General features: G+C 44.1%; 2 protein-coding genes across 2 annotated transcripts; one reads left to right on the top strand and one right to left on the bottom strand.

Annotated features, from left to right (window-relative positions):
* Positions 1-108: 108 nt before the first annotated feature.
* Positions 109-14,494, bottom strand: exosc5 (exosome component 5). The gene is made up of 6 exons (XM_080890275.1): positions 14,337-14,494; positions 11,569-11,682; positions 11,226-11,347; positions 10,969-11,109; positions 9,422-9,511; positions 109-1,244 (listed from the first exon to the last, which is right to left on the bottom strand). Exons 1-6 carry the CDS (start codon positions 14,470-14,472, stop codon positions 1,149-1,151), a joined length of 699 nt encoding a protein of 232 aa, XP_080746401.1. The 5' UTR covers positions 14,473-14,494; the 3' UTR covers positions 109-1,148.
* A 1,612-nt stretch (positions 14,495-16,106) lies between these two features.
* On the top strand, positions 16,107-23,016 carry bckdha (branched chain keto acid dehydrogenase E1 subunit alpha). Its single transcript, XM_080890267.1, has 8 exons — positions 16,107-16,400; positions 17,985-18,161; positions 18,269-18,355; positions 19,025-19,133; positions 19,990-20,151; positions 20,247-20,453; positions 20,553-20,694; positions 22,077-23,016. The coding sequence occupies exons 1-8, from the start codon at positions 16,287-16,289 to the stop codon at positions 22,417-22,419; spliced, it is 1,341 nt and encodes a 446-aa protein (XP_080746393.1). The 5' UTR covers positions 16,107-16,286; the 3' UTR covers positions 22,420-23,016.
* The last annotated feature ends 1 nt before the right edge of the window (position 23,017 follows it).

The raw sequence follows: 23,017 nt of genomic DNA on the forward strand, positions 1-23,017 counted from the left end.
GCTCCTTAAATATAGATTCTGCTATTTTCTCCACCAAAAATAGAACTGACATCTTCAGGAGCTTGCTTCTTGCAGTATGACTGACTTAAAAAAAAGTCTACTCAAAACTTCTGTTCAAAAACACACAAATGTTTTATTTAAATGGGCCAAGAAAAGTTGCAAAAATTGTGATGCATGTTTCAATAACATCCCAGGTTTGGTCATAAGAAAACCCTGCATGGTGAGCTTGTTGGTTTCCTGCTGCAAACTTTGTTTCCTTCAATTGGACCAACATTGTTGCAAAATTGACTGGATAAAGCTCTGAGCCTTTAACTACATAGTAAATGGGGGGTATCCAAGTAAATATAAAGGAATGACTAAGGTGGAAGCTGACATTTTCTATTTAGATAAATAGTTTTATAGAGCACACACTCAAGTACATATGAAATACTATGTTTGCTGCAATCCCAGTGTTGTTTCAAAGCTGGTAATAGATCACTTTTAACAGATTTTAGTAGACAAACCTCTGGTATCTCCGTGTCTTGCCCTTGTCAGCTCTCTCATTGTCGATGCGCTGTGATTCAGCTGTACACTGACAATCCTGAACTACCGTCTGTCTCCACCGTACTTTCATTTTAATAGAAGAAAAACAAATCACACTTTGTTGTTACAGCTGAGTTACGTCAATTATTGATTTATATGGAGGCATTTCACGTGGATTGCTCCGAACGATGAGGCTATCGTGCGACAGGCTCTGCTCAGGTTTGTCTCGCTTTGTGTCACTCGTACAGATAATAAGCGGACTCTGAACGTGTGAGTCAGTAAGGTTCAAAGGTTGCAGCAAATGGGATTTATTACTACAAAAAATATTCAGGGCTTTTCTTTTCCCCAGGTCACATCCTTGTATTAAATGTATATATTAAAGTGAAAGAAAATCAGCAAATCCCAATAAATGCACTTGTTTGACATTCACCTTTCCTCCTTTCATTTCTGATCTCTCACAAATGTACTCATACAAGCCTTCCCACCATAAAGCACAGCTGTCTACAACTGAACTGAAGAAACTGTAGCCCACAGGGGTTTCTAAATATTTTATTACGACATCAGTGTTTGCATGCATTGTTAAAATAAAAATAAAAAAGACTAGGCAAAAGAAAGCTCCGTGTTTCTCATAGGCTTTTGGAGTATCGCCGCTTGACAGAGTCTCTGTAGAACTGGAAGATCTTCTCTGATGCTTTCTGACTGACTGCTATGCACTGCTGCAGCTGTGAGAGAAGAAAAACAACAACTGAGGATCAGACAAAATATGAAATGCAACAACAACTGATTTAAGTCACATCAGACCTGAGGCAGACAGGGAGAAAGCAAAAATAAGAACCGTTTTTCCAAAAAGTCACACATGAAGCAGAATCACAAATCTAAACTTAACAACGTTGTAGTGTCAGTATCCAGTCAGCATACTGGTTCCCTGTAGGTGGGCCAGAGTGAACCCCATATTTTAGTGTTTCTGGAATAATACTTGTTATTCAGTCAAAAAAAGGGAATCCCATTTGATTTTTCCATTCAATTCCCTTTTAAAGTGTCCTTAAAGAGGTCATGTTTCGATCCATGGGATGGTCTCCAGGAAAAAGCAGCAAAAGAGTAGATTTCTTATAGAGGCAACTAGAGCTGGGCGATAGAACGATAACGATATGTATCGCGATATAACTTTTTCTCGATAGAAAAATTAACCTATCGCGATAGACCTCGCCGCTCTTGTCCTCTTAAAAAAACAAAACAAAAACAAAAAAACAGCCAATCCAAATTAAGTAGCGCAGAGCCGAACCAATCACAGCCGCAGCGTCACGTCACGTGACTTGTTACGTACAGCACAAGTGCCAAGCCGCACATGTGTATTTGTTTGGGAAGCAGCCAGCCACCGTACCGCCCGGGTAATGGAGGAAATGAGTGTGCCGACTAGAAAAATCAACCGAGCGTGACCGAAGAGAAAACAGATGATGGTTCCAATGCCGGAGAGATTGTCAAACGGAAGAGCCATAGAAGTTCCGTAGTGTGAAGGTATTTCGGCTATTTCAAGTCTGACAAAAAACAGAGTGGTAGTAGTAAATTTTGTAGTAAATTGTGCCGAAAGCAAGTCTGGAAATACAATAAACTGGTGCGTGCGCTACGTCCACAGGTACCCGGGTATTTTTGAAAACGCAGATTTTTCTATGCGTTTGCACCTTTCGTCCACACGTAAACGGCGTTTTTGGTCACTGAAAACGAAGATTTTTAAAAACTCCGGCCAGGGTGGATATTTTTGAAAACTCCGTTTTTGCATTTACATGTGGACTAGAAAAACTGAGAAAACGCAGTGTCAAAGGTGTGCGCATTTTTTGACGTCACACTGTGCGCCACGTTATTGTTTCGGTGAAATGAATTTCTACAATACTGTTACTGTTAATTCTACTCTCTGCAGTGTTTAAATGCTTACATATACACACAGTTCCCTTTCAGTCGATTCACTCGGTACAACACATAAGTATGGGATATCACGCCCTCGCGTGTCCTGGCTGAAGAAACCTTTATTCACGCCTGTACGGCAGATGACGTGTGATGACACGCGCAAGGCCCCGCCCGCACATATAGCCGCTGCCATCACCGTCATCCCTCAGTTCTTACGCTCTTCACCTCGCTGAGAACACCTCTGCTGAGTTGGGCTAGCTAGCTACTGCTAGTTAGCTCCGTTGTCTGCCAACTTGAACCTAGCTTAACTGCCCCTGTTGGTGTTAGCCTCCACCGCCCAGCTGGTGCGTAGGCTGCCCGCGGAGCGCTATTTTCAAGTTTTTCTTGTGCAGCGTTTCGCTTTGCGTTTTGGGAATGGACTCCAAACCGAAGCGAGCAAAGCAGAAATCTTCTGTTCGCCCCTGTCCTCAGGGATGTGGTTTCTCTTTGCACGACAGCGACCAGCACGATGCCTGCCCTGTCTGCCTGGGGATCGTCCACGCTAGGAGAGCGTTGACGGAGCCCGAAGCTTGTGCGTTTTGTCGCCAGCTCCGACGCTCGACCCTGGAAAGACGGGTGACGTTTGTGGAAAGAGTGCTGGGACGCTCGGCTGTCGCACGGCATGACCCTCTTCTTTCCGAGTCTGGAGCCCCGGCTTCGTCCGAGTCCGAAGACGAAAATTTTCAGGTCGATGTCCCCGCGATTAGCTGGGCTGACCACATGGAATACGTTGACGGGTTAGCCGATGACGGACCGGAACCATGCAGGAGCGCTGACGGGCTTCAGCCTGGGTTGAAGCCCGCCAGCGCTCCCCAGGAAGACGATGACGTGCTGGACATCGGCCTGGACATCCATGGTTTGTCGGAGGATGAGCAGGAGAGCTCATTGTCGACCCAATATGCCGCCGCTGCTGCGCCGGTCGGCCACGATGACACCTCTCTTTTCTCCCTGTTTCGCCGTGCCGCTGAGAAGCTGCAGGTGGACTGGCCCTCTCCTCCACCAGCTCGGAAGCCGTCGCGGTTTGCGGGTTTTTTCCTTCCACCGGAGCCCGCAACGGCCAAAAACTGCCTCCCCATGTTCCCAGACTTTCTCTGCGAGCTAACAGCGTCATGGGACAAACCTCTGTCTACCCGCGTCACTGTGCCCGGCTATGGACAGTACATGGAATTGGACGGCGCCGAGGGAGCTGGTTTAGCTAACCCACCCCCTATGGAGCCGTCTCTGGCTGCTTATCTGGCCCCGTCCCATAACCATGGTGTCGGTGGCCCCGCAACTCTGCCGTCCAAGCACTGCAGATTCTCGGCCTCGCAGCTGGAGAAGATTTATCGGGCTCAGGCCGGCACCGCTCGAGCCATGAGCTCCGTCACCATGCTCCAGACGTACCAAGCAATGTGCCTGGCGGAGCTTGGATCGCTGGTTCCGGAGGACAGCCCGCTGTCACCTCTTCTTAACGAGGTTAGAGTCACCACGGATTACATCCTCCGTGCGTCTCGCTGTGCAGCGCTCTCCCTGGGCAGAGGGATGGCTTCGACAGTGGTGGCGCAGAGGCACCTGTGGCTGACCCTCTCCGACGTCCCTGATAGAGACAGAGCTGTGTATCTGGACGCACCAGTGTCTGCGGCTGGGTTATTCGGACATTCACTTGAAGCCATTCAGGCTAGATTCGATCTGAGGAAGAAGCAGACGGAAGCTCTGCGCGACATCATCCCCAGACGCCAGCCCCAGCCCAAGCCCACTGCTAGCTCTCACAGGCCCGCCGCTCCTCTGACAGCTGGCAAGAGACCGGCGCCCACTGCTGGAGTGGGAGGGCCGCCGGCGAGAGCACGTACTCCGGCCCGAGCTCCACGCCAGTCGGCCTGGGGCAAAGGCCCTCCCCCGGGCCCCCGACGGGACCCGACGCCCAGGAGGAAGAAGCCTCAGCCCTCCTAGCTGTGATTGCGAGTGGGGAAGGGATCCGGCAGCAGGGAGACGCTGCTCTTACCCCTCTGTTGCCGCACAAGAGGTGCCGCTTAAGTTCTGTTCAGGTTGTCAGCCCCAGAAGGCGCTGCACTTCCCTATCGCGGTCTCCCAAGCACATAACCCCTGCACACGGTTCAGATGTGTTGAATGTTCAAGCGACCACATCGAGTGTTCCCGCTGTTTTTCATTGTTATGCCCCGGAAAAGGTGCACCCAACAAAATGTATAAATGTACATGTTCCCATGTTGCAATCAATAAAGAGTGTTGTTTACTCTCAAACAATCTCAAATGCTCAACCTGCAGGCGAAATGAGCCAGGTCAGGCAGGGGATGCAGTCCCCTGCAGACACACTGGGGGGCGACGGCGCCCCGCCGTCAGTGCTGCAGGCCAGCCGGCTGGCTGCTCACTTCCCTCAGTGGCGCGCTTGCGCCCCCTCTCCGTGGGTGCTGCAAACCGTTGCCATGGGTTACCGGTTGCAGTTCCGGGTCAAGCCGCCTCGTTTCCAAAGAGTCGTGAACACGATTGTCAACCCCGAGGCAGCCTTGGTACTCAGAGAGGAAATACAGGCGCTATTACAGAAGAGAGCAATACGGGTGGTCCCCGCTTCGGAGACGGACAAAGGTTGGTACAGCCGTTATTTTGTCATTCCGAAGAAAGGGGGAGGGCTTCGTCCCATCCTCGACCTGCGAGTCTTGAACACGTACCTGCGAACGTACAGGTTCAAGATGCTAACACTCAGACAGCTCCTGAGTGCAGTCGGCCCGGGAGATTGGTTTGCGACAATCGATCTAACAGATGCTTATTTTCATGTCGCTATACACCCGAAACACAGGCAGTTTCTGAGGTTTGCATTCGAGGGCGTAGCCTACGAATACCTAGTGCTGCCGTTCGGGCTGTCGCTCGCTCCCCGCACCTTTACGAAATGTGCCGAGGCAGCGCTAGCGCCCCTCAGGAAGAGGGGCATCCGCATCTTGGCCTACCTGGACGACTGGGCTCTCGTGGCTTGCTCCAGAGAACAGGCGGAGACGCAGCTGTCGCGGGTTCTGTCACACATTCAGACACTGGGGTTCTCTGTGAACTTTCAGAAGAGCTCGCTAATCCCAGGTCAACAGATCGCTTTTCTCGGTCTGGAAATATGCTCTCTTTCCAGCCGCGCACGGTTGTCAGAGCACAGAGTGGCCGCGTTTCATCGCTGCCTCGCTCAATTTCAGCTGGGACGCAGACTGCGTTTCCAGACGATATTGCGCTTGTTGGGCATGATGGCATCTATGATCGCCGTAGTGCCGCTTGGGCTGTTGAAAATGAGAGCGTTTCAACGCTGGACTCTCTCTCACCGTTTGTGTGCTTCGCGTCACCTCCGGAGGAGGCTGCCGGTAACTGCGTCTTGCATGCTAGCTCTCCGTCCTTGGAGGGAGCCCGGGCTACTGCACCAGGGCTCTCGGATTGGGAGGGTGTTGTTTCGCAAGGTGGTGTCCACAGATGCTTCCCTAAGTGGGTGGGGAGCGCTGTGCGAGGGTGCGTCAGTGAGAGGGATCTGGTCCGCGGCTCAGCGCCAGCTGCACATCAACCACTTAGAGCTGTTATCAGTGTTCTTAGCTCTAAAGCGTTTCCGTCCAGTCCTGCAGGGCCAGCATGTCTTAGTCAGGACGGACAATTCAACAGTGGTGTCTTATATAAACAGGCAGGGAGGAACACGCTCTCTTCCCCTGTTGCAGCTGTCTCGCTCTCTGCTGTTATGGTGCAGTGTTCATTTTCTGACTCTAAGAGCCACCCATGTCCCGGGCCACCTGAACCTGGGGCCGGACCTTCTCTCCAGGGGGGGTCCTCTGGTGAGAGAATGGAGGTTACACCCTTCAATAGTGGCTCAGATTTGGGATCTATTTGGCGAGGCGCAAATAGATCTTTTTGCTTCCAGGGTGAATGCTCACTGCCCCCTGTACTTCTCCATAATCGACCACGATGCACCCTTGGGCTTGGACGCGCTAGCGCACCAATGGCCAGACGTGCTCCTGTATGCATTTCCCCCAGTGGAAATGATATCTCCAATTCTGGAGAGGGTGCGTCGGCATTCCCTCTCTCTGATCCTGGTGGCCCCTTGGTGGCCCGCGAAGTCGTGGTATGCAGAAATAATCAGCCTGCTTGCAGCAAGTCCTTGGCAGCTTCCTCTCCGCAGGGATCTCCTCTCTCAGGCGGGGGGGGGAAGTGTTTCATCCGCGCCCGGATCTGTGGCACCTTCATGCTTACCTGCTGAGAGGTTAAACTTGGTTGCTAAGGGTCTGCCACCTAGTGTGGTAGCGACGGTTCAGAGCGCCAGGGCCTCGTCTACTAGAGGCTTGTACGCTTACAAATGGCGAGCCTTCGAGCGATGGTGCCAGGACCGCCACACTCTCCCATTTCAGTGCTCTATTGTGGATGTTTTGACATTCCTGCAGGAGCTGTTGGATAAAGGCCTTTCGTTTTCGACGATCAAGGTTTATTTAGCGGCTATATCTGCTTGTCATATCGGTTTTGACGGGGTGACACCAGGTGCGCATCCCCTCGCCGTGCGTTTTCTGAAAGGGGTTCGCCGGCTGAGGCCCGTGCTTAAGTCCAGTGTCCCGGCTTGGGACTTGTCTTTGGTGCTGGAGGCCCTTTGTGGCCCTCCGTTTGAACCCGTTGAGTCGGTAGATATGAAACTTCTTTCATATAAGACCGCATTACTTCTCGCTTTGGCCTCGGCGAAGCGAGTGGGGGACCTTCATGCGCTGTCTGTGCATCCTGCCTGCACACAGTTTTCTCCTGATGGCCGCAAGGTCGTATTGCGTCCGAATGCCGCCTATCTTCCCAAGGTCATGCCTGCATCTTATAGTTCAATGGAGTTTGAGTTGCTGAGCTTTTGCTCCCCTCCTTTTGAATCTGAGGAGCAGAGGAGGGTGCATTCTCTTTGTCCGGTGCGTGCGCTACGCACCTACATTGAGCGCACTCGGGATGTGCGTTTGTGTGACCAGTTGTTTGTCTGCTTCGCTAATCCGAATAGAGGTAGAGCTCTGTCCAGACAGAGGCTGTCCCACTGGATTGTGGAAGCTATCTCGCTGGCATACAGCACCGGAGGTTTTGCGTTGCCCCACGGGGTGGGAGCTCATTCCACCAGGGGGATGGCGACCTCATGGGCTCTTTTTAGAGGGGTGCCTGTGGCTGATATTTGTGCAGCGGCTAATTGGGCGTCGCCGCACACTTTTGTGCGGTTTTATCGGTTGGACGTTACAGCCCCTTCGGTGGCTCATGCTGCCCTTTCTGCTGGGTCTACCACTCACTAAGGAGGTGGTGGTCCCGTTCCGGTTCGGTGGCTGCTCTGCGGGGCGTGTATATAGGTCCCATACTTATGTGTTGTACCGAGTGAATCGACTGAAAGGGAACGGTTAGTTATGTCTATAACTTCTGTTCCCTGAAGGAGAGGAACGAGGTACAACACAGGGTGGCCCCACTGAGCAGTTGGCTCGGTGAAGAGCGGCTATCGAACTGAGGGATGACGGTGATGGCAGCGGCTATATGTGCGGGCGGGGCCTTGCGCGTGTCATCACACGTCATCTGCCGTACAGGCGTGAATAAAGGTTTCTTCAGCCAGGACACGCGAGGGCGTGATATCCCATACTTATGTGTTGTACCTCGTTCCTCTCCTTCAGGGAACAGAAGTTATAGACATAACTAACCGTTACTGTCCCTCCACACATACCACTCGGTTCTGCTTCTATGCCCCAGCTTTGTTTACTTTTTCCCACCAAGGCTTCTAGACTTCTGATTGGCCAACATTTCTGCACGGTTAGGAATCTAGCTCCACCTGCTGCTTTGGCATGTTCATAGCAGCGTTTTCCTTCATTTCTGCCTTTATGTGTGGACGGGATTATTTTTTAAAACGAAAACGGAAAATCTCCGTTTTCAAAAATACCCGTGTACATGTGGACGTAGCCTCAGTCTCTGACTGGAAGCGCTAATTCGTCATTCGGCTTTTGTCAGACTAAAGTAACTGTTAAAACTGTTTGAAAAGCTCAGCTATACAACAAGGAGAGATTGAGAATTTCCTTTTAGTTCTCAGTTTATTTGATATTGACAAAAGTTAGTCAGTTTTGTCTGTTCTTCTGTAAAACAAACTAAGATTTATTTTTAGAATTAATATTTTGTTTCTAAGTGGAATTGACAATTTAGTCGTCTGTTTCGTTTGTCCTATTTTGAAACTTAAACGCTTTAGCGGCTGCCTTTTGTGTATTTTGCAATATTTGCCTTTATTTATCTGAAAAAGTCTCATGTTCCTTAAGTACATCTACCCTGTTGAACTTATTATGGGAAATAAATATTTAAATAAAAACAAGCTGCTGATTATTTCACATTTTACTTGTGAGCAACGGCACATTTAAATCTTACAAATATAGTTATTTGGCTTATATCGTGATAGATATCGTTATCGCCTGAAATGAAAAAAACATATCGTGATATGAAAAAATCTTATATCGCCCAGCTCTAGAGGCAACATTTATTATCATTCCTGTCATCTGCTGATCAAAAGGGAATCCAGGAACCCATGGGACAGTTTCATCTGAGTCCAGTCTTCCTGTTTTATGCAAATTATCTAATCACATCAGCTGATGATTTATAGCTTGCATTTAGATAAATGCTGTCCCTCTTTTAGTCTCCATATAGATAGCTGCATGCAACCAAAGGCTGCTCAACATGATTGATCAATAGCGATATAAAATAAATCCCCTAAAATTTCCAGAAACTATGGTCCTTTTGGGTAACAGGAGAAAAAAAATACTCCATGATATTGTTATCAAGACTGCAGAAACTCCAAAATGGTTTTTAGGATGTATTCTTGGTTTGGCAACATCTACAAACAGCCTCTGCAAGGGATGCCCAGTCTTTTCTCTTTGAAGCACGCTTTAGAGAAGTCTTTTCTGGCTTGGCATTCACAGTTTTGTTTATTTGAAATGGTGCACACTTTTTTTCCTGTCATTAATCCACTGACCTCATGCACTGAAAACGATCCTTTGGTCGACGACATCAAAACGCTGCGTTTTGCGCTGTCGATCGCAAAAGTCATCAAAGCTCGACTTTCCTTTTGAGAGAGAAAATAAGACACGGGCAAGGAAATTAAGATGATGTCAATCTGTCCCGTTAGGAAGCAAAACCATTACCACTGATACAAATGGAAGTGACAACAGATGCGCTGGACAGACAGTAAGATATTCCAAAAAAGGGAATACTTTAGCTGGTGGCGACTATAGATCGCTGTGCTTGCCTTATCGTTCCTGACTGATTTTTCTCTAGTTTTGTTTTTCTTTGTCATTTAACTGCATTCAATTTATTTTTATTTATACAATTTCCTCCACAGTTGCCTCAAGTAGTGCAGTATTCAGGAGAACATCCCAACAATTACATGACAGTGATGTCAAACATATGGGCCAGGGGCCAGAGTTGGCCCAGGAAAGACTCCGATGTGGCCCCCACTGGACAGCACTGGAAAATATGAAAGAAGGTGTAAATGGACTGTTCATAAGTTTTACAGTTTTATCTTTACTGATAAAGACGTACAACATGGCTAATCAAGCTAAACCAAAGTAATTAGGTCAGTTTTTCCCAACCTTTTGGAGTCACGCACTTATTTCAGATTAGAAAACAAAATAAAATAAAAATCACACGGCACACAACCTAACAAAAATGTCACAAAAAGCATGTTGATAATTTTTCCCCACGCACCAGGTATAGAGGAATTGGCTTGGTTTGTTGCCAGTATGCCTTTTTTGCTTTCTTCTGAGCACTACTCGTGCTCGGGCCTTTATCTGGGTCAGTATTTCCTCCAGGACCCAGGTCAGACTGACTACTTTTTCTTTTCAAATATTTATGTATTGCTATTACGGGCTGCACCATCTCACAGCATGACTATTATGTAATTTCTTCTTCATCGTCTTCTGTGTTACTGGCTGTTGGCAACCAATTTAATTAGAGCAGCTGATTGTACTGCCCTCTAGTGGAAGAGAATATAATGGTTCTGCCCATTACTCATGCCGATCGTACTAATCAGGTGGAACCAGATAATCTTCCACGCACAGCGGTTGGAAACACTGAATTAAGTAATGTGTAATTATAAACATTTATTTGTTACAATTTAAGCCCTTACAGTTTATTTCTATTTAAGAATCCTATTGAAGAGTCTTTCAGCAACTACAACAGCTTTTCTTTATTATCATTTTATGTAGAAAAACTGAAAAGTACTGTTCAAACTGCATTTCTTTTCCTTATATTAAGATATTTCAAGGATTGAACTTCTTGATAGAAAAGAGTTTCACACGGTATGGTCCACCTAATGTCAAAGTGGGATGTATCTGAGCCACAACGTAAAATGAGTTTAACACCCCTGCCCTATGAACAAGCACTTAGCAATGGTGGGATGGAAAAGACCTATATTTTCTGTGTCATTTGTTTGAAAAGTTCCCAGGAAATTTGACAAAAGCCACCATCAGAGTGTTTTGGGAAGATTTTTGTCACCCAACATTCTAAAAGTCTTAGATTTACCTTTTCCTGAGCTGCAGTGGGGTCTGTGATGATTTGCCCATCTGTGCTGATGGCACAAGTCACTCCGCAGAAGAGGCAACTCATGGGCAATCCTGCATCCATAAGAGCCATACATGCAGCATTCAAACAGCAAGACAGCAGCTGAGGAACAGGTAAGGAAGAACACTCACAGAAAACATCTCAATTTTAGAGCCCTACTTGCAGATTGGATATAAACCTCAAAGCTTGCAGCAGCACAGAGTTTTACAGAAGGATACTGAACCATCATCATGCAGGACCTGAAGGATGAGAGTGAGCGAGGAGCGTGGATGGAGCGTCAGGAGCAGAGAAGCCTCACAGGTTTCTCGCACACACTGCTCTTGCGATCGTTCCCTTACACCTAGAAAACAAACAAATCTCGGTATAAAAAAATGAATGCGAGCAGAAAGCTCACGTACCCCACCCTGTGGTCAGCTGTGGCATAGCAACTTTTCCACAGCAGAAACCTCAGAGACATTCTTGTAGATATCAGGATGCAAAAGGTCTATTTCACATTAGCTTCCCCAAAATAAAAGAAGCAATGCTGCATAATGAAAATTTTTACCCCTAAAAAAAACTCACTTGGCAGCCCTACTTTGGGCTGTACCAACACCTCCAGGGTCGCCCGGTCATAGATCTCCTTGTTGACTTTGACCTCAGCTGGTCCGTACACTCCAGCCATCACACTCGTGTCTCCTTTAGACAAGAACAGAAAGGAGCATTATTCAATAAATAACACTGGATAATTAATGATGTCTTTCCCCACATAAACAGACATCTAGGAGGGGAAAAGTAGTAACATCAAATCATTTAAAGCAGTACGACACCCAGTAAATGTGCTCACAGCACATGTATTTTTTAAAGGGGGGACTTAAGCGCAGACACCCTATTTAGAACAAGCTTTTAATAAGAGAACTAAAGCTGATGTGATACTTCTAAATGACAGAAAGTCTCATCGGGCGACCGTGGCTCAGGGGGTTGGGAATCGCATCTATAACCGGAAGGTCGCCGGTTCGATCCCTGGGCTCTCTGTCCTGGTCGTTGTGTCCCTGGGCAAGACACTTTACCCTACTTGCCTACTGGTGTTGGCCAGAGGGGCCGATGGCGCGATATGGCAGCCTCGCTACAACTGTAGCTTGCCTCCACCAGTGTATGAATGTGAGAGTGAATGAATAGTGGTATTGTAAAGCGCTTTGGGTGCCTTGAAAAGCGCTATATAAATCCAATCCATTATTATTATCGTGTAAATTTCACATTTATTCTTCCTCTTGCACCACAATATTTTTTTTTCACGACACTGAACCAACCCATCCATCCATTTCCGCTTATCATTATCAGCTACCATACCAAAATCTTGCTATCACATCAAATGGTTGATTAAACTGTGTAAAATATACTTTAATAAATTAAAGTTTGCATATAGACTTCTACCATTAAAATGAACCATCGTTATATTCTTACCTCGCTCTATGTTCCTAATTGTTCCATTGTATAATAATTACAGTCCTTTAACATTTTGGTAAAAAATTCAGTCAGGATCTATATATTGCTATCATACCCCAGTGTCCCACTTTCCATTTGATTTGTTACTTGAAATGTGTCAGACATCTGACTTTATTATACATCGTATCCACACATCATTACCTTTAACAATACTTTGTCTCAGACAAGCACCAAACAATTTGACAGTGCATTGAAAGTGACCATCCCAATGCTTTGCCTTACATTTTATCAGCTGTATTTTTCTCATTCTCTCAGCTCTTTAATGACTAAGACCTTTGCCTGCTCCGGTGTTCCATTTCACTTAATGAACACCTTACAATCTGTTGTCCAGGTTGACTGTATTTTCTTCTGTTTTCTTAATAATCTAAATATCTGCATTTTTCTTGATTAGGTGTTCATTAACATACACATTCGTTCCTTTCAACTTTCTTCAGTAGCTCTTTCTTCTGCTTCCTATTAATAAATCTTATAATAATGGCAGGTTTTTGATTCTTGTTTTTCCTTGGAAGAGCATGGCACTCCTCAGTGTCCTTACTATCCATTTCAATGCCTTTACTTTTGAAAAAGCCCATTGCCTGTTCTTCCAGGGAGCGCAACTCTTGCTCAGGCAGCTCCCCTCTCTCCTCTGCTGCTGCCCATGCATATGTCTGGTGCTTGGTTTCCAGACCCGTTACTATCACATCTGTTATTCTCAAATATTGTTCCAACTCTGCCACTCGTCCTTCCAACATAGCAAACTTCTTGTCCTTTTCCTCACTTTGCCTTCTTAATTCTTTAATATCCTCAATTAAGTTGATTATTATTTGTTGTTGTTTTGCAATGGTTGTTATTTCTTCTGACATAAGGTTCAAAGATTCCTTTATGTCCTCCAGTTCCTCCTCATTGACGTTACGTCTTTTAGGCAGCATCTTCTCAATACTTGTGCCCCTTTTTTACTGCAGCCCCAATCAATCCTGAGGCTTGCTAACCTGCGCCTGCCTTTTCCTGTAGCTTCACTAGCTCTTGATGGAGCCTGGTTGTGGCCTGGTGGCTGATGATGGACCCTGATCGTGGCCTTATTTTGACACATAAAAACAAAACAAAGAACTACACAACACACTAACTATACATTAACTACACACTCCAAACACGCCAAATGTCACAAACCTCTCACATCCAATGACTGTGGAATTGCTCACATCTCACAATTGATCTCGCTCTCTTTCTCTCTCTCTCTCTCGTTGCCTTGCCATATCATCTTTTGATTGGTCAACATGGTACATTTTTCCACCAATAGGAAAGTGGTGGCTTGTTTTTTCGGGCTGTCATTAGAAAATCCAGTTGTTACCTTTTCTTGGTATATAGCTTGAACTTTCAACACAAATAAAAATGTAATGGAGACTCAGTGGGAATGCATCTTGTTGCTATGTCATATTAAATTGGTCATGTGATTTGGAAGCCTCAGAGGGTTAATTAGAAGCTCAACAATAAACCACCTGTGTTGAAATCTGAAATGCCATGTTGTTGATTCAAAATGTGCACAGTAGATCCGCCCCTGGAGGGAGGTTAACACTATGCAATAAATATATTTATTTTATTAATTAGTTGTAGCTAGGCTCAACGTTAATGCTACCTTATTTTAATAAACAACATTGTCATATGCAAAAGTAAGCTGGCACATACCACCCACGCCAGCATAAAAGATGCACCCCTGATTCTCATTATTATATTATTTTGGGTATAAGGGTAAAGAAATTCATGTCACTAACTGAAGTGGCAGGTTAACTTCCCTAACCTTTCTCCGTCCTTTACGTCCAGTTTAGAGGCAAATAAACGCCCAGATAAATGATTTCTAAAATTTGTGTTACCTTGGACGAAAGAAGCAGAACCATCAGTTCGAGACAGCAAGCTCTGTTCACAACCAAACTCTCTCAAAGAAACAGTCAGAGATCCGCAGACCTCCATCGTGGAGAAAGCAGGTTTGTCGCAGGCGGATGGCGTCATCTGTTTTCCCTCTAGTTTAGGCTCCTTACTGATGACATCAGAATGAGAAAGAAATGTTGGCTCTAATAAATAGTTAATTCACAAGAAATGTGGATCTGTAATATATTTCTATGACAACGAAGAAGAAATAATATTTTTCATCATAATTCACGTTTTCCTGACGCAATCTGAAGCCCTATTTTGCGTTAATATGGTTAATGTATTTTGAAAGTACCGGAAGTGCAGCATCTGTATATTAGTGTAGTTAATCACAATGACCGCTAGAGGGCAGACAGCAGCCGCATTTAAACACAACGGGTTCAACCTTTTATTTTCTCCCCTTATTGGTCATAACCACCCACCAGAATTTTATTTACATCAGTTTATTTACTCCTTTTCACAGGTGATCATTTACTGGCATGGTCTGAATTGCAACCACCATGTTGCAGTCTCCGCTATTACCACTGGATGGCGATGAACACTCGTGGCTGCAAAAAATGGTTTATCTGCCGTCTGTATTTACGTCATCAGTTAGCTGTGAACTGAAACGAAGACATTTTTAGATTTTGACAAGTAGTTAAAATACTTTATTTTAATATGTCAACGGCTATACCTGCGATATTACTTGGTTTATCATCGGAACTGGAACTAACAATATTCTTTATTTTGCCACTGACGCTGCTTTTACTATTAATGCAGTACCGCAACGTGACCACGGGATGGCAGCAGAGTAGGATTTAATTTTTGGTAGGGTTGAGAGGACGTAGAAATCGTTGTTTTATGACTGAATTTAAGAACAGCTATCCGACTTTATTCATCGGTTCTTCCGTACTGCTTACGGCTCTCTCCTTCCTGGCTGTGTCCTCTCTCTTTTTCTTTCTTTCCTGTGGCATAGTTGCCCTGTGTCTCTTTAATACCAGTTATCGTCAGACTTATAGGTATACCTGACAGGTTGAGTTCGCCCAGAGGAGCGCTGTTTTATTACAAACTGTTTCACGTGTGTTACAACTGATCTATATGTGCAAAAGACAAATGCGTAAATGCCGACGCAAAGCATTTTTTTCTTTTACGTTTACTTCTTTCTGTAAGATGTATTACATATCATATTGCAATAACTGTCAAATTTTGTTAATGTGACTGCGTTAGTGTGTCTGAATCTTAAAATAGGCAATATTGATTTTGATAAGTTAAAATCGCTCAAAAAGACCATAGAAAAACGACCAGGGCACGTCGTTACGCAAAGTGACAGTATTTTAATTAATAGGTCAGCATCACACAATGGACTTTCATCAGGTTAATCCCCCGATGAGGGCGGCCTTTATTCAGAAAACTGACACTCTGCCTTCCTGGGCATCCCACGCATTTTTCATTTATTTATTATTATTGTTATTCTACCACAAAAGAGTGTTAAATCTCGACAGCTTTAATCAATCATTTCTTCAGCTTGTGAAATACGTAAAAAGTGACAAATAAATTTCTTCCCGTTATACTATCTGTGCATCTTTTAAATCCTCACCTGCGGGGGGAAAGGGTGAAGGAGCGTAGTTAGTTCCGGCAGAACTACACCTACAGATTAAATGCTACGTAGCATTTCTTGCTTCACATTTTGGGGTTTTATTTTGAAGGCCTGAGCGGATGTGGAGGATACTGTAACCGACTTTAATGTTGCAATCAGTTTGCGACTCTCGGCCTGTAAACTGTGGATGAAAACAGGACGGACAGCGAGTGGTGGTTATTAGCAGTTCCGTTGGGCAGATTTGTGCATATCCACCAGTGTAACTTCTCCTTACCTGGTGTACGGCGGCGGTTAAATCAAACAATTATTGAGTGTGCAGATGGCAGCTGTGAGCAGCATGAGCAAAATGTATGGGCTCTGTTTCCGCGCTGTCCGTCAGACAGCAGGACTGAAGGCATATCGACTGCTTCAGCGCAGAGGCTTCAGGGTAACTGTAAGTGAAAACTCTCATGCACTGTTTGGATTGAGCAATGAATAAATTATGGGAGGCTGGACTGGAGATAACGCTGTCATTAAGAACCCGGGATACAGCAAGGCTCACGAAAGAGTATCGTCCAACTCAATCAAGTAGAAATACTGTTAAAAATAAACTGAATCTTTTAATAAGTTTTGGGGTTAGGTCTTGTTTGCACAAAGATTCTGGTTAGCTACGGAGCCGCTAACTTGGCTAACAACCTTGCTGAAATGCTATACCGATTCTCCAGTGTATCCGTGAAAAGTCAGACTAACTCTCACATAATTAGTGAATACATGTTTGACATTTACTAAACAACTTGAGTTGCAATAAATACTAATTTTACTTTTTGTTGTTTCGACTCTCACACCGGACTAGTTAGCCAGCCAGCTAAGGACTTAGCTAGCCTCTTTTTCCATTGGTCGAACCAAGGGGCGTGAAGGAGGAAATCCGATGTCCTCGAATGCATCATTTTTTCAAAACAACTTTATTTAATTGCTGTTGCTGCTGTAGGTCCTTCACTGCTATTTTATTTCCTTCGATCGCTCCAGCACTTAAATCTGGATGTAACTCTTTAAAAATAATCTAATGTGGAGTTTCTAAAATCTGTATGGGAAAGAGATTTGTGAATTGTTGTTACAGCGGAACAATAGAACTACACTGGAAGGAGTACATACTTAATCACTTCCTCATTTATAAGAACCCAGACTTACGAAATTAATTCGTTCCCAAGGGTCTTTCGCAAGTCGAAAATTTGCATTTTGCCGTAACGCGGGCAGAAATATTGCCGTTAAGTGCCTTCATAACTTGAATTTTTTGTTAAATGGGGGTACTCGTAAGTCAGGGTTCCACTGTATTGTATTGTCTTCATTTTTCTGAAATTAAGCTTTCTAAAATCTCTAAAGGTTCAACCAGTGTTATTATAGTTAACTAAAACAAAACTAAAAACTTAAACTAGATGTTTAAAAAGTTACCTAAAATAAAAACTAGCCTTTTGAAAAATAAAATAAATAGTAAAACTAAGAATCAGTCACCAAACTTAATTTATAATTCAATTTTATGCATTTCATTAATGCAGTTCAGAGTCCTGGTGGACAAGCCTGTGGGGGGAAAAGAGCAAAATGAAATGAAGCAACACAAATATAAAACAATACATATATACACAATAGCAATTCAGGTACCGGTAAGTTGTTTGTGCACAGGTCTCTTAAGGACCTACCACAGCATTTCAGTCAGGTTAAAGGTTGTGACTTTACTGGGCCATTGGAACACCTTGAATTTCTTATTTTTCTGCTGTAGATTTGCTGCTTATTATCCAGTTGCATGACCCAGTGGTTGTCAGAGAGATGGCTTCACATTTGACTCTAGAATACTTTGGGATACAGAAGAGTTCACGATTGTGTGGCTGCAAAACAAGTTCAAATCGTCACCCCTCCACCACGTGCTTGACAGTTTGTATGAGTTGTGTGACCTGATATGCTGTGTTTGCTTTTCCTAGGGCCTTTCTTTGCCACAGCCACAATGAGATTGTTAATAAATAATGCTTGTATTCAATCCTTTCAGGTTCTTCAGCTGCAGCAGACCTTTGACTCTTCGCTGGAAAAGCCTCAGTTTCCAGGAGCCTCGGCCGAGTTTGTGGATCAGCTCGAGTTCATCCAGCCCAATGTCATCTCTGGGATCCCAGTGTACCGCGTGATGGACAGGCAGGGAAATATCATCAACCCCTCTCAAGACCCTCAGGTACAATCAGCCTGCCTGTGCTCCTGGTTCCCAAATGTGCCCCTAAGACCCCTGCAGTCTGTTGAGCCAATGTTAATTTGTCGATTATGTGTTTCTCTCCTACGCAGCTCTCCAAAGAGACAGTTTTGAACTTTTATCAGAAGATGACGATGCTGAACACAATGGACCGCATTCTTTATGAGTCTCAAAGACAGGTATGTTTCCTCCTCCATTTCCTGGCTCAACCTGATTATTTAAAACACAACATCAGCAGTTTTTGAACTTAAAAATAGGTGTTTCAAAGGGTATTTTCTTTATCCATCCGTCTATCTCCACTTATCTGCTGTCTTAGGGCGAGAGGCAGGGTACACCCTGGATAGGTCGCCAGTCTGCTGCAGGGCTTTTTTATGTTAATTATAATTTCAAATTAAAAATGAATGCATAAAAATTAGATAGGGGTTCTCGAGGACACAGGTCCATCTCATAGGGAAGTTGGGCGCTGACTAGGGAGTGTTTTTGACTTAAAGGCCAACTGTTGCTGATTACTGAAAGAAATCCAGTGAGAGCTCTTGAGTGATCCTGTGACACAAGCAGATATTCACTAAACCATTAGTTTTATTCCATCCAAATCTTTAGTCATTTTGGCTCGAGCTGAACTAAACAGCAAGTGAGTTTTAGTTTTTATGAAGGGAGGACACCAAATAGCTGTAAAAGAAAGAGGTGCACTTGATTTATAACAGCAAAACACAACGATTTCAGGTAAAATTAATGCAAAAAGTAATTATTTTTTCCCAGTTGTTTTATTTTCGTAATTGCTTAAAAAAAAAAAAAAAATCATACTTGAGATTACAGTCTGATTAACCGTCCAGCCCTGTCCGTTACAGGGTCGGATCTCCTTCTACATGACTAACTATGGTGAGGAGGGGACACACATCGGCAGTGCTGCTGCTCTGGATCCAAACGATCTGGTTTTTGGGCAATACAGAGAAGCTGGTAAGAATGAAATGTGGTTTCGTTTGGGCTTTTCCCCCAACTACTATAGTTCTATTTTTTTGGTCCATTGTTCATATGAACATTTTAATTGTAATCAAAACAGTTGACCACTCCAGTGTTCATTTCTACATCTCCTTTTGTTGTTGTTGTTATCACAAATGTCTTCCAGACAACATTTGAAACTGAACAAATTATTTTGCAGTATGGTCAAATGATTACTACAGAAAAAAACTTGTTTATATGAGAATTTAACAAGAATATTTATTGCTTACAAACTGAGTTCATCCGGTTTCCAAAAATTAGTAAAGTTTAGTCAAATTAATAAAATCCAGTGAGTCAAAAACTATTTGCCTCAGTGCCACACAGTATAACCAGCTGTAGGCTAACTGGCATCAGCAGTGCTCCCTCTCATAGTTTAAGGTTTTACCAAAGTAATAAGACTCTTGCCTACCTTATAAAAAGATCATTCCAAGCATGTTAGATAGTTTAGCGAAAGGGATGTGGTGCACAATAATCACATTCCTCCTGTGCTCTTCTGACTATTCTATTCACCGTGATTTTTGTATTTATCAGTGAGAGAATAACAATCATCACTTCAATATGAGGAATAATAATCATAGCATCAATATAAGGATTCAGACGTGAGCAAATTCTGAGGGGAAGATTGCTGAAATTATCAGAATGGACACATTTGAATGTAAAACACAAATATGTTTTACATTCAAAAAAACTGACCACAACAAAAAAAGGGTTCCCAAGTCTCCAGTCCTTATTTTAATATCCCCACTGTTTGCTCCTTCAGTCGGTCTGGTTCTCTTGTCTTGTGAGAAATCGTGCGACACATCTTCTATTACAGGAGTGCTGATGTACCGAGGCTTTCCTCTGGATCACTTCATGGCTCAGTGTTACGCCAATGCTGATGACCTCGGAAAGGGCCGGCAGATGCCCGTCCACTATGGCTCCAAAGATCTGAACTTTGTCACCATCTCATCTCCTCTGGCCACACAGATTCCTCAGGGTGAGCTCCACGCCTGTGTATTTACCTCTGCTGCCTGAAGCAGGATAGACAAACACACAGCTGTAAATATGTCTGTGGCTCTGTGTCTCTTTCAGCGGCTGGAGCTGCGTATGCAGTCAAGAGAGAGAACACAAACCGTGCCGTCATTTGCTATTTTGGAGAAGGAGCAGCTAGCGAAGGGGATGCACACGCTGGCTTCAACTTCTCTGCCACCCTTGAGTGCCCACTGATATTTTTTTGCCGCAACAATGGCTACGCCATCTCTACCCCTACAAACGAACAGTATAGAGGTGATGGCATCGGTAAGGCTGAATGTGATTTTTCTGCCACTTTTCTGCTGCTGTCTGATTGATGTTCCAGCTGCTCTTATCCACACACCTCTGGTTCTTTTTCTTTAACAGCTGCTCGTGGTCCTGGTTATGGCATGTTGTCCATTCGTGTTGATGGTAATGATGTGTTTGCTGTGTACAACGCTACAAAGGAAGCGAGGCGCAGGGCTGTGGCTGAGAACCAGCCATTCCTCATTGAGGCAATGACCTACAGGTTTGTTAATGTTTGAGTGATTTTGTCTGCGTTTGAAAGGACATGTGGAACAGTTTTTAGGCTGACAGTTCATCACTAACATTTTCTTCATTCTTTATTAATGTTTCATTTTACTACTGAAATTTAACACTTGAATGGACAGCATCAAATAAATAAGTAAATGCACTCAACAGAATTTGGTTAGGTACACCTTGCCTAGTAATGGGTTGGAGATTTTGTTCCATATTGACATGATGGCATCATGCAGTTTCTGCAGATTTGTCTGCTGCACCTCCATGATTTGAATTTTCTTTTTCACCACATGCCAACGGTGCGCTGTTGGACTGAGATCTGGTGATTGTGGAGGGATGTTTGAGTACAGTGAACTCATTGTCATGTTTAAAAAAAAAACTGTTTGAGGTTATTTGACCTTTGCGACATAACAAATGATCCTGCTGGAAGCAATAAAATTCAATCCTCAGTTAATACTAAGTGAAAATTTCCCCCACACCACGAAAACACCATCACCAGCCTGAAACGTTCACATAAAGCAGGATGGATGGAGGTTTCCATGTTCATCTCAAATTCCGATACTCCCATCTGGAAAATAAACGGTTTCCTGTTCTTGGCTCCCAGTGTAGTCTTTGGTGCTGAAGCTCATCTACTTCAGTTTGAACAGGTTCATGTGCTCTGACCATTCTCCTCATACCTCGGGAATCAACAAGATGTTTTGTTCAGAGAGCTGCCACTCACTTTTGGCGGACAGACCAACAACAGCACGAGCCAGAGTGGCCCACAGACATACTTAAGAGACCAGTTTGTACGCTGCCTTCATGTAATATAGCTGGACAGGCAGCAAACCTCTGCTGGACTACAAAACCAACTTTAACCTTGTAGACTGACAGCCGTGTCAGAAGTTTGAAGCCATCTAACAAAAATGTGATTATGTAGTTAAAATAGTCAATTTTCTTTGTGTAAACTAAAGCCAGCTGCTAATGAAGACTCTGAACTGTGCAGTTCATCAAGTAAATATGGCACTTTACAAAAGCCAGGTGGCTTTCTTTTAGCTGTGATCATTTTTTAATTTCGCTGTTGTTTTAAGATTATCGATATGCACCTTTACCAGAATGCAAGGGTTTTACCCCCTAAGCCATAAAAGGCTCATTAGATATTGGTAGTAAAGTGAAAATATATTTGATCATCTAAATATTATTAAAGGTTTATAGTTAGAAACGCTTAATATTTTATGTTGCTATAATGGAAATTGTGATTTGGTGTAGAATTTTAAAAGTACATTTTTGGGTTGTAATTGAAGAGTGCTGTACACCACAGATGTACTCATCCTGAAACAGCGAAAGTATGAAAAGTCATGTTAAGAAAAATGTATTTTGTTGATTCTTCAGAATTGGCCACCACAGCACCAGCGATGACAGCTCGGCGTACCGTTCAGTGGATGAAGTGAACTATTGGGACAAACAGGACCATCCCATTTCCAGGCTGAGACATTACATGACAGCCCGCGGATGGTGGAGTGAAGATGACGAGAGGAGCTGGCGAAAACAATCGCGCAAGACGGTGATGGAGGCGTTTGAGAGGGCTGAAAGGCGGCTCAAACCCAATCCTGAACTGTTGTTCACAGACGTGTACCAGGAGATGATACCCAGCCTGAACAAGCAGAGAGAGTCCCTGTGGAGACATGTGCAGCAGTACAAAGAGAACTACCCACTAGACTTGTATGAAAAATAACTTTTTTGCTACGGGGCAAAACAAGTTGAAGTTTGGTTGATAAATAGACTGTTGCACAGTTTTAGCTGTATTCATAAAAGGTAGTTTTGATACTTGTCATTTCTTTCTGCATGACAGCGGGGAGAAAGATTGTGGTTGCAAAACTCCAAGCTCTTCATGTGTCTGGGTTTGGTGCCTTAAGTTAATAAGATTTACTATTGGTAGTAAAGCTTCTCAAATTTAAATTCACACCTTTATTTCACATTAATTCCAGGTTCTGTAATGTTCTGCAAGTACACTAGAATCACCTGCTGCAGTGTGAATGCATTACTCACAATATAAACACAACAGCGGGCAAAAAAAATGGAACTTGACTTTGTGTTTCTTCTCTTCTTACACTCCTGTTCAGTGACGTCTAACAGGTTTTATTGTGTGTCACTGAAGTGACCGCTTTAACGTATTTCAAAGAACTATTAAAATGCTTCTTAGTATACACACTCAAATTTTAGATGTGATGGTATGCTGTGGTGATGTTACACACTGTTCGAAATCCCAGAACTGTACACTTACCTAGCTCGTGATTGGTGTTTCGTGGAAAATAAACTGAGGAACATTCATT

The sequence above is a fragment of the Rhamphochromis sp. 'chilingali' genome (genome assembly GCF_963969265.1).
Source record: "Rhamphochromis sp. 'chilingali' genome assembly, chromosome: 8".
Classification (NCBI taxonomy): Eukaryota; Metazoa; Chordata; class Actinopteri; order Cichliformes; family Cichlidae; genus Rhamphochromis; species Rhamphochromis sp. 'chilingali'.

What these genes read in the sequence shown, in the direction of transcription:
- exosc5 (XM_080890275.1), bottom strand. Translation starts at nt 14,472, where the DNA reads ATGACGCCATCCGCCTGCGACAAACCTGCTTTCTCCACGATGGAGGTC. An exon ending in CCACTGCAGCTCAGGAAAAG is followed by an intron (nt 9,512 to 10,968) that starts GTAAATCTAAGA and finishes CTCTCTCAAAAG; the next exon opens with GAAAGTCGAGCTTTGATGAC. An exon ending in GATCGTTTTCAGTGCATGAG is followed by an intron (nt 1,245 to 9,421) that starts GTCAGTGGATTA and finishes CTTCTCTCACAG; the next exon opens with CTGCAGCAGTGCATAGCAGT.
- bckdha (XM_080890267.1), top strand. Translation starts at nt 16,287, where the DNA reads ATGGCAGCTGTGAGCAGCATGAGCAAAATGTATGGGCTCTGTTTCCGC. An exon ending in GGCCACACAGATTCCTCAGG is followed by an intron (nt 20,152 to 20,246) that starts GTGAGCTCCACG and finishes TGTCTCTTTCAG; the next exon opens with CGGCTGGAGCTGCGTATGCA. An exon ending in ATTGAGGCAATGACCTACAG is followed by an intron (nt 20,695 to 22,076) that starts GTTTGTTAATGT and finishes TTGATTCTTCAG; the next exon opens with AATTGGCCACCACAGCACCA.